The 11,687-nt window shown below is 36.0% G+C and overlaps 1 protein-coding gene across 1 annotated transcript; it reads left to right on the top strand.

Annotated features, from left to right (window-relative positions):
• The first annotated feature begins 7,861 nt into the window (after positions 1 to 7,861).
• LOC133671436 (wax ester synthase/diacylglycerol acyltransferase 4-like) lies at positions 7,862 to 11,368 on the top strand. Its single transcript, XM_062092206.1, has 5 exons — positions 7,862 to 8,224; positions 8,624 to 9,199; positions 10,101 to 10,454; positions 10,805 to 10,942; positions 11,222 to 11,368. Exons 1-5 carry the CDS (start codon positions 8,000 to 8,002, stop codon positions 11,366 to 11,368), a joined length of 1,440 nt encoding a protein of 479 aa, XP_061948190.1. The 5' UTR covers positions 7,862 to 7,999.
• The last annotated feature ends 319 nt before the right edge of the window (positions 11,369 to 11,687 follow it).

The following is an 11,687-nucleotide window of genomic DNA, read 5'->3' as shown; positions in this document are numbered from 1 at the left end:
TAACCCGCCAAAACCTCCACGTCAGCGACCCGCCTTTTTTTTTACGACGGAAACTTTTCCGTCCGTAATTCAGTCGGTAACTACCGATGGAAATTTGCCGTCGATAGTTACCGACTGAAGTACGGACAAAATAGTGTCCGTCAGTAATTTCGACCTCAAATTACCGACAGAAATATTCCGTCGATGAATCCGTTGCTATTTAGCGAATTTCTGGTAGTGCAAAACACAAATTCCCAGGCCTTATCACTATCATGGAAGATAGGCAATGGAACAGAATGCCTATAAAAGGTAGAGGCATAGATGACGAAAAAGAAGGGGAGAAAAGGAAAGAAAAAGAACAGAGATGGGAGGGGAGATCAAAGGAGAGAACGGGAGAGAACGAGAGAGAACGGGAATACAAACGAGAGAGAGGGAGGAGAGAATTAACTTGGATAAAGAACCCGAAAGAAACATAGCAAAAAAAAAGAGAAGAGAAGATAGAATTAACATGGAAACAGAACCTAAAAGAACAAAAAAGAAGAAAAAGCAGAAAGCAGAAGGAAGACCAAAAACAGAAGCTTCGCCCACCACGAGCCTGTAGATTTCTCGCCCAGAAAACACAAGCACCAAGTAAGCTCCTATTTCCCCCTCTTTGCAATTTAATTAACTGGACACTATGGCAAGTGTGCATGAACAGTTCACGCACGCCTACTGCTAAAAAAAAAGAGAAGGCCGGTATGGGCCAGTAACCAGGCTGCTGGGTCTAGCCCAGCAGATACGGCTGGGCTCGATCTAGCCTAGTAAAAAAGAAAGAGTGGGCCAAGTCTGAGCCTCATGCCCAGCTGGCCCAAATTAATTTTGCTAAGGGTGTGTTTAACAAAACATAAAGGGTTCCATTAATTAGACGAGAGAAGTTTAATGATGGTGATTTATTTTTCATAACCATGTTAGGAAAAGTAGATTATGTATCATTAACATTTTCATTTTTTTGAGTGATTTTGAGATTTTTTGGGGTTGGTAAGTGATTTACAAAGGTTATACGATGTGTTTGAGGTGTTTTTAAGTGAAAATAATTTTTTAAACCAACTCGTCTTTGATTTTCAACAACCACACTAGTGACTGGATCTTGAGTAGTAGCAAGAAGGAAAACTATTACCAGAGGTAACTTGTTGCCCAATTAAAAAAAAAACTGGAAAAAAAATGGATAGCGTGTCGCCCACACTTGACAAAAAAAAACAAAAAAAAACCCCAACATGTGGGCCTAGGCTGGCTAGCCCGTGCTCCTAGTTTTTTTTAAAGGTCTAGACATGATGGGCCACACACGCTTGATCCACTAGCCTTTTTTTCTTTGAATTTTTTTCTTTGTTCTTCATATTTTATTTTGGTTTTTTTTTTCTATAAGGTTATCACGGTTTTTTTTAAATGCCTCAGTATGTGGTTGGTACTTGATTTTATACTCATCTATTTTTGTTATCATATAATTATGTAAAAAAATTGTTTAAAAAAATGTACAACAAAGTTATTAAATGTAGTGAAGTTCATAACCCAGGTCTTAAGTTTAACGAATTAAGTCATGAAACACGAGTCAATTTAATATGTTGTTATCTTAATATTTTTTTTAAAAAAATATTATTTTATTTTTTTTAAACCAAACCACGCTTTCGCTAATTATTCAGAATGTCTTTGACCCACCTGGTCAAGTTGTCAAATAAAAAATAACCTCTATATAATTTAATTTGAAACTAGATTATACAAGGAGTTCAGTCATCATCTTAAGGTTGACTCGTTCACTAAGTTTAATGATAATAAAGAGTTTCTTGGTACATGTTTTTTTTTTTTTTTTACATTTTTTTTTATCAGACCCACATTGTAGTGCGACAGTTATCTAGTTTCTTTCTAAGGCAATTGTACGTGTGGACCATACATGATGTTCTTTTTCGGCTTGTGGGACTCCGTTTCGGACCCTAGACTCTTCCTTTGTGAGGAATAATACATTGACATCAGAATTTGGGGCCATTGGAAATTAAATGGCTGCTTGTTAGGTGACGTATTGAAGTAGTCCATGATGTAAAAAATATGTATGATTCTGAAATAGAACTTGTTCAACACCAAGCTAGAAAAGGGTTCTCCGTATGTATGCTAAGATAAATTACTTTATCAAGTCTTTTATCAGTTGAATAACTGATTTAATTTCATCTTATCAATTTACTTATGTTGCTCTCTTGTTCGAAATCAAGCTCAAGATGAAGGAAGTCAGGGATAAAGTCCGGCACCAAAAGCAAAAGCCTTCGTGAAAAAAAGAAAAGAAAAGAAAAGAAAAAAAGATAAAGATACCGTATAACTACTCTTCCTAGCAACTCCATGATACCGTATAACTCAGACTCCATTTTATGCATTCTACCGTATTTATGGCATCACCAGTATTGTATGTTTGGGCTTAATGGTTAACCTACCTTACTGGTCTGTTTACTAGTCTGTATCATGTAGTAGTGGCTCTTAAAGGAAAGCTACCGAACTTTCTCAAATGTGTCAACATTAAATTGCTATTTTTTTAATTACCGTTGGTTTTCGGTCTAGCTTGTGCACGTTTTGATTAATTTTACATATTTTAAAATTAACAATTATATAAGTCTCCAATAACATTAAGATATCAAACTCATAATTATTAAAAAACAAACCTAACATTTAACTAATTAAACTATCTTCAGGTTGCATTAAATTGCTATTTACTTCCTTGGCTGGGAGTGTTACCTACCTATATAGGCTTTGAGTTATTACAAGTTGATGTAAAGCATTAAATACGGGTTCCACCGACGGTATTTTGGTCCCATGCCAAAATGTGAATAGGGAAATTATTTAATTTGTTCTTCGAATAATTTATGCATTTTAATCCTGCTTTTCAGGTTTGGAATTTATACTCTCCATCATGCTGTATTGAGAGCTTTTTCTATATGCAATTCTTTGGTCAATTTGACAGTGCAGCTCCAGATGGTAACATTGCATTAAAGTGGCAAGCTCTCAATACATACCTAAATTAACGCGTGAAATAAATCTTATCTTCTACTTATTTTGGAAAATTAAACGAAGAAGAAGAAGAAAACTAATATGAGATTATATCTCACAACCTCTATTCTTCTCTAATTAATGAAATATTAATCATAAGGGAGTGGCTTGTCTGTGTAATTTTTTAAATTATAAAAGCTTTTACTAAAAAGAAGGTGTAGTACAAAATAATATAAAATTATGTATTTTAATTTATTTGTCAAATAATCAATTCAACCCAATAACTTATGTTGTTAAATGAAATCCCAAGATATAATTTATATTATTATCTAGCACACTCCCTTAAATGAAAGCCGTTTGAACTTCAAACTTCTATAAACCTATATTACTTTATGCTTGATTTTTATCAAATAAATATGGATGGTGAGATTCGAACCCGTGACCACTTGATTATTAAGACTCTGATATCATGTCAAATAATCAATTTAATCCAATAATTTAAGTTATTAGATAAGATTTCAAGATATAATTTATATTGATCTCTAATATCATTTTACAACTTAAACTTTTAATTTAAAATTCAAACTATCTTCCACTTTCTAGAGTTTTAACGATTTATGTTATAACTAGGACTTCATAAAAATCAAAATACATTGGAAAAGACATCCATCAAACATCCAGTTATGAATCAAGGAAATCATGGATGTTCAAAACATCAAGTTCATTCAATATTCATAGCCTTTTTCAATGTCTTTGAGAAGAACGAAGAAGGCATCTTATCTTGCATGGATAAAGAAAAAGAAAAGTTAGAAGGAAAATAGTCTTTGGGGTAGCAATCACAATTGACATTATTATTTCACCAACCACTACCTGAGATCCGGGATTTGAATGTTGCCTCTTGTTGTAACCTATTTTTGGGTCCCCCCACAAAAATAAAAATATATAGCCGGAAGAAATTAGAAAAATAATAAGAGGTGGGAGCGCTCAGAAAGAATCAGAAAAAAATTGATTAAGGAGGTTCAGAAATGCAAGGAGTGAAATTTTTGACAATATATTCTTGAAGGAGGAGAGCCCTGTTGGAAGAGAAAATTAATTTGAAGAGAAAAGGGCCAAAATTGGATGTTTATGGACTCAATTGGATTTTATTGAAGGTTTATTTGAATTTATAGAGGTTTTGATTGCAAGGAAAATTGAGTTTTAAGTCAATTTAGGCTTTAATTGGAAGAAATTAAAGTTCTGGGGTCGAATTATAATTTTTGAGAGTTGATTTGGTTAAATCAAGGGCCTAATTGCATACATATTGAGATTTAAGGGTCAATTAGGGACTTAATTGACAAAATCCGAAACCAGGGACCAATTTGGAAAAGGCGCGTAAATAAGAGGGGCTGTATTGGATTTGATCCGGGGCCAAATTAAAGAAATTGAAAACTGGAGGACTGATTTGAAAAGGGGCAGGAACTGTTCATTTTCTTCCCCACCGAGCTGCTCGAGTGGCCGACTTCCAGGCGTGTTTTCTGCCTCGTTTGGCCCCCAAATCCGGCAAAGCATGCACCAACATGTCCACATGAAACCCCTTTATCCCGGAGAATGGTCCGGTCGGGTCGAAAAAGTTAGAAACGGCTCCGTTGAGTGGCTCAAAGTGGCCACCTCGGGCAGTTCACAGCCTTGAGCTGCCAAATTTGGCAGCTCGAGTTGGACACTTTGAGCCAACGGTTGAGATGCTTCCCAACTGACTCAGGGGCTGTATATTTTCCACAACGTAGACAAGATTGCCCTCTTCCACTTCCTATAAATAGAGTTGGATTTGATGATCTGAGGGGAGAGAAATTCGGGTCCAAAGTCAGCCAAAAAACCAGCATCTTCACCCAATTTCTGCAGATTTTTCTTCTTCTTCTTTCTTCCTCTGCCACAGGAAACCGACATCGTCTTCCTCCAACTCCACCGCTGCAACCACCGGCTGAACCACCTCATCACAGCAGTCACAACCCCTTCGGCCAAGCGAACAGCCAGAGGAAGAAGAAGCAGGGAGCAGCTGAGGAGAAAAAGAAAAAACAGCGGCAGCAACACCACCAACCGCACCAGCTCAGCACTCCTTCGTTCCAGCAGCCACACCAGGAGGAGGAGCAGCCGCAGCAACTCCACCAACCGCGCCAGCAACTGCACAGACGAGGAGGAAAGGCGGCAAAGCAACGAGGAAGAGGAGGAAACAGTTCCAGCTGCTGATTAGGCACTCCCTCCAGCTGACTACGGGATTTTCTGCTGGGGAATGGAGTAGCACTATAGCTGATAGCCAATGGATGACTGATGCAGCCCAACAACCCATTCCTGCTGCCGACTTCTTCCCAGAGCAAGCAGCTCATTACGGAGAAGATGGAGGAATAAGAGGGGAGGCCAAAGGACAGTAGAGAAGGAGCAGAAAACCGAGACTCCAAGGGCGCCAATCTTTTGCCATGCCAGCAGAAGACTTTCTTCCACCGGTGAACGAGACGACAACACCGTGAGCAGCCATAAGCAAGAGCAGCACATCAACAGGGATCCTTCCTCCCAAAACGGCGACAACAGCCCCGCGAGCAGCAGAAACAGAGGAGAACAGAGCAGAGAAAGGCCGACCGCCAGCCCAGCCATCCTCCGGTCAGCAACCGCCATCAGCACCGCCTTCAGAGCCACCACAGGTCAGCCCTCTGACCCTTATCTTTGTTCACTGTTCATCATCTTGCATGCAGAACGTGCACTGTGCACGATCTGCAAGCAAGGAAATAATTACCCGGTTACTGTGTGTACAGTGAACAGTACCCAGTCATGTGGTTTTGGGCTGGGCTGAGTCCAGCCCTGTAGGAAGTAGGCCCAATTTATTTTGGGCTAATTTCGGCCCAGTTTACTTTTGGGTCAGGTCTGGCCCGTTCGAACAAAAATTCTTCAAAAATTATTTCAAAAAATATGTGATTTTCTGTAATTTTATTACTGTATTTTGATCAATATCGGTTTGTATTTTTATACTGTAAAGATACAAATCCGGTATTAAAATACCTAGTTTTTGTCAAGTTTTCAAAAAATGTTTTGTTTTCATGCATATGGCCTAGTCTCTCCAACATATATATATAAATATTATAACATCATATTTTCATACAACAAAGAAAGTTTCAAAAACAATATATGTATTAGCATGCATTTTGGCTTTAATAACCGGTTTATTCAAGCCATGAGAACTAGGCCAATATTTCAAAAATTCTAAAAAAATCTTTTTGTCCTCTTTTAGTATATGGGATTATGAATTTATACGTAAAACATATTCCTGATGTTTAAAATAGTTTTTTTTACATAGACGATAGAACGGTTAGGTTTTACCCGATAAGATAAGGACCTCCTTATTGAGGAGGACTTTTCTTGAACCATAGACAGACCAACAACTAGAAATACAATAACACCTTAGCTTTTTATCAGACAATCAAACAATGCAGCTTACCTTAGGTAAGGCGTATTTGGGGTGCTAATACCTTCCCTTTACGCAACCAGTCCCCGTGCCCGATCTCTGAGACCAGTTAGGGTTCCTAGTGACCAAAATACTAGGTGGCGACTCCCATTCCATTTTCCACCAACAAAAGACAATATTTTCTTGTCTCCCCACATTTGCCAGATAGATACCATACACACCTGCCTAGATTTTAAGGTGGAATACTCGCCGTGACGCCGCGCACCCGCGACACCTCTTAACTGTTAATTTTTACAGTAATAATCATAACTTTCAACCCATCTTTTAGATCAAGATGAAACATTACCCAAAGTTTATTAGACTATTGTTCCACTTAAAGTTAAAATTTCAGATCAATTAGAATTTAATAAGACATCGTGATATAACCCATAAACTATCGTACAAGTTTAGTTAATAGAATTATTCAATGATTGACACGCTTCAAAAAAAGAGGAGCAACAACACCGAAAGAATAAAAAAAAAAGAGAAAGAATGTTTCTTTCGAGTAGTGTTGTTGGAGCCAACTATTGGAAAGAAAGGAGCTTTGAAGGCTTCAAAAAAAAAGGCATATAAAACATATACTATCCTTTTTGGTGATTCGAGAATCAATTATCTTGAAAAAAGAGGAGGAAATGATATGATTCAGGCAACAATAAAATGATCATATTCAAATTTTATTGTAATTTTTCCAACTATCTAGTTTTACAACAACAATCATAACTTTTAATTTTACCGCTGAATCAAGTTGAGAATTTACCTAGAGTTTTTTGGAATGTTTTTCCACTTTGGATTTTGTTATCTAATTTCTTTTGACATATGAACTTCTTATTTGTCATGTGTTTTTTTTTTATAGTGATACAGGGATATTTCCTTAAGTTGTGGAGTCTTCATAGGGTCGAACACTAGACTGAAAGCCTTCCTTTTTAAGGACAATTCCAGCTACATGCTTGCATTGAGTTTTGGATTTTGTTATTTTATTTGTTGAAAACTTAATTTATTGTATTTTTTATCTTATTTTCAAACCATTAAGTTTTAGAACTTCAGTACAAACTTTATTATATGAATTATGTGTGTTTGGGAGGACTCTTGAATGAATTGAAAATTGACTTATCAGATAATAATTATTTTTATAACATCATTCCTTATACTTTTTATTTGTGATTCATTATAATTATTAGGGGAGTGTTTTATACCAATAGTCTTGATGTCTCAGTTAAGGTAATTGTTGTCTGGTTTCTATCTTCAAATCTGATTTTTAGTTTTTTAAGGTTTGTGTCAATTTTTTTTTTTTATGAGTTACATGATGTCGTGATCACGGAGTTCACGTAACTATGAAAATTCCTTTCTGTCCCTACCACTCAATATTTAAAGTTAGAAGGTAAAGGTCGGCAGGAAATTAGTGTACTCACATTCATATCCCATGGACGTAACTATGTACGAAATTTATGTCTTATGACAATAATTAATAAGCCTCCTGTTACTGACTTTTGCAATCTGATGTATATAGGACCTGAAGTTAGAAGTTAAGGCATATCATAAATTTTTTCAATGGAAGGTGAAGCTCAAGAACACAAAGCGATGGAGTTCAAGGAGAAGGAGGAAGAAGAGGTAACAGAGCCAGTGAGCCCAACTGGACAGTACTTCAACAGCTCAGTCCTTTCTATATGTGTTCTTGCTGTTTTGGAATCAGAAGTTCCAATTGATGACTCACTTACCATGACATTGCTCAAGGATGTGTTCCTTCCAATAAATCCTCGTTTCTCTTCAATCATGGTATTTATAGCTCTCTGTCCCAAAATCTTACTCTCTTCACAGAATTGTGGAATCCTGGTTTTCTAGCAATCGACAATTTAGTGAGAACATAGCTGGACTATATATCTGCTTCTTTGCCTTTTTTGTCAAGTTCCTTTCTTCTTTGTCTTAGATCTTGGAAAAGTAAGTGTTAATATTCTTGTTAGTTTTTTCCTTTGTGGAAAAACGTAGCTATCCGAACTACTTTCCTGTCTTCATTTCCCTGACAATTTTAGCTGTTATATTGAAATGTAAACTCAATATACAAAAAATGATTTCTCTCTTCTTCCATTTTCACAACACAAGCTTTACTTTCATTAAGAAATTTGTCTCTTTCAGTAACTTGCATGATTAATATATTTAACTTTTTCTGGAAAACAGGTTAATGATAAAAATGGTGAAAAACAATGGAAGAGAGTTGAGGTGCAGCTCCAAAACCATGTTAACATTCCAATCTTTCCAATTGGATTGTCAACCACTTCTTATGACAGCTACTTCAATGATTATATATCAAGAATAGCACTGAAGCAATTTCCACAAAGCCAGCCTTTATGGGAAATTCATCTTGTGAAATATCCCACCAGCAAAGCAGCTGGAAATATCATTTTCAAGCTTCACCATGCACTTGGAGATGGCTTTTCTCTCATGGGAGCTCTTCTTTCTTGTCTACAAAGAGCCGATAATCCTTCTCTTTCTTTAACATTTCCTTCACTTCAATTTCCTTCAAATCCAGACTGCAGCTTTAGTAAGTTGAATATCACTGTACCGAAATGTATTAGTTCGATCTTTAACACTATTTCTGATTTCGGATGGAGCCTTCTGAAGAGTAGCTTTGTTGAGGATTCTCGCTCACCTATACGATCTGGGGATGAAGAAGTCCGGTTCAAGCCGATTGTGATTTCAACAATCACATTCTCTCTCGATCACATCAAACAAATTAAGTCCAGACTTGGAGTGGTAAGTTGAAACAATGTCTCTTTCCTTACATCCATAAATTTTCCAATTGTTTAATGGCCTAACAATTAAAGAAATAATTAAATGGAATTAGAATTTAATTATGTTGAATTTCCTGTTTCACTTCTTAATTTACATGCATTAGGTAGTTAATAAATGTGAAAATAAAATAGAGGGACGGGGGAGCGTGTTTCCATGCTTTAAATTTAATCCTCCATCTTTCAATCTCATCCTCTACCAACAAATTAACTTATAATTTAATCCAATACGGGCCAAATTTTTTATTAAAAAAATAAAGAGAGAAAAAAGACATTATAAATAATCCATCCATAATGCCATGTGAGGGATAGTGAATTCCCCGTGACTTTTAGTTTTTAAGTTAATGATATCTACAGCTCTTTTCTGGATGGTTGAATTTGTTAAATGAGTGCCTCCAACCTTTCTACTTTTTACTTCAGAATTCGATCAATAAATGTGCTGCGGTCCTCCAATTCCAATTTCTATGTCATCTTCAGATTCACCCCAAAAGCCATGCTCTCGTTAAACATTTGCAAAGAAATTAGCAAAGTTTAATGGACTATTTCCAGGATCTTTTTGGTTTTTAAGACTATAAAATCTTTGCAAACTAGCTGTATTCAACGACTCAAGGTCTGATTTTGATAAGAAAAAATTTGGGACAAAAAGATTGAACATTAGCCACATAGAATGAGATCTTGGAAAGCAGATTTGGTTGCATAATGTTCTTGGTGCCTGTATGAATTGTCTCTAGAATTTCACTAGCTAGTTAGTCTAGTTGTCAACTTGGTAGCTGTCGTGGATTTCACTAACAATTTCAAGAACAAGAAATCAGAAATACGTTGCAGAAGCTGTATGTTAACATTCAAAATTATTTTATTTTCGACAGACGATAAACGATGTGATTACTGGCATAATTTTCTACGGAACACGATTATATATGCAAAATGTTGATGATAAATCAACCAATGCACATTCCACAGCTTTGGTGTTGCTTAATACTAGAGTCATTAGTGGGTACAGATCAGTAAAGGAAATGGTCAAGCCTGATGCTGAGTCACCATGGGGGAACCAGTTCGGATTCCTGCACGTTTCCGTACCTGAATTAACTGATTCCAGGTTTTCTAAACCTCTTGAATGCGTCACAATAGCGCAGGAAATCATCCAGAGGAAGAGAAGTTCTCTTGCTGTTAACCTCACTGGTAGGCTCCTGGAGGTTCTGAGGAAGTTTAGAGGCCCTGAGGTATGAGCTTGACATTAAACATATGCAATTACGTACTCTGCTGTTGCTTCTTAGAGACATGAATTGTTTCAACTCGTCCTAATTTGTTAAAAACTCTGATATCACGTAAAACAACAGTTTCAATTCAAAGCTTAAGCTAGTAAAAAAAAAATCTTAAGAAAGATTTTATATTACTTTTTAACACTCCATAAAAGACATTAATGCTAAAGCAAGAACTCGTATCCTTTTAGTAACATGGCTGTTGGAAAATAAATTATCAAGATCATCATACAAGGTTTAAAAAAAAATTAATCTTTTTTTTCGTTTGAATATAGCTTGATTTGAAGAACAATGAGTGTGTAACTTTGCAGGCAACGGCCAGGTACATCAAACAAACACTATTCAACTCAAGCATGACAATCTCAAATATCATTGGCCCTGTTGACAAAATGGCTTTGGCTAATCATCCAATTAAAGGCTTCTATTTTATGGTAGTTGGTGTGCCCCAGGTACATATTTGCTTATATTTTTCCTTTTTTGTTAATTTAATCATAACATTATGTTCATCGAGCACTGCTAATTAATTTAATGGAACAGTTCCTACTCAATCGATTTTCGAGAATTTTAATCATTGGATTTATGGGTTCCATAAACGATTCTATTTATTCAATGCATGAGGTTTTTTGAGAAGTGATTTTGGAAATAATACTCGGTAAAATTAGAGAATTGCTGAGCCCTTCATGTTCATTTACAGCTACTTACTAATTTGTATTTGAATGGTAATGCAGAGTCTTACCATAACAATGGTAAGTTATGCAGGAAAGCTAAGAGTAGCTGTGGGAACAGAGAAAGGATTTATGGATTCTCAAAAATTCAAGTCCTGCATAGAGACAGCCTTTGAAATGATATTCAAATCTTCATGTGAGATACCTTAAGGGATCATATAACTTGAAGGGTCGAAATAAATCTACCTTGAGAATCTTCTTTTGCCTCCTTTTTCAGCCAAAACATAAAGTCTTCTTCCAAATCTTATTCATTATCTACAGAAGAGGATTTGTAAGGCATTATTACCATATATACTGAATTATTACATATATTTCTGGTGGATGTTATATGCAATATTGCAATTATTTTGCTCTCTGGAATATGCAATTAAGAAATATATTTCTTTCTTATGTATACTATTCTAAAACTCCTGGGTAAAACACTACAACATTTTATACTTTTGTGCAAGAAAGGGACTTGCCAAGCACA

The sequence above is a fragment of the Populus nigra genome, chromosome 13 (genome assembly GCF_951802175.1).
Source record: "Populus nigra chromosome 13, ddPopNigr1.1, whole genome shotgun sequence".
In the NCBI taxonomy this organism is placed as follows: domain Eukaryota; kingdom Viridiplantae; phylum Streptophyta; class Magnoliopsida; order Malpighiales; family Salicaceae; genus Populus; species Populus nigra.
Note: the sequence above shows the minus strand (reverse complement) of the source record. Positions and strands in the feature narration are given on the sequence as shown.

Bases quoted from the DNA above. Each gene is read 5' to 3' on its own strand.
- LOC133671436 (XM_062092206.1), top strand. From the start codon at position 8,000: ATGGAAGGTGAAGCTCAAGAACACAAAGCGATGGAGTTCAAGGAGAAG. The intron at 9,200-10,100 runs GTAAGTTGAAAC...TATTTTCGACAG, and splicing joins TTAAGTCCAGACTTGGAGTG to ACGATAAACGATGTGATTAC. The intron at 10,943-11,221 runs GTACATATTTGC...ATGGTAATGCAG, and splicing joins TGGTAGTTGGTGTGCCCCAG to AGTCTTACCATAACAATGGT.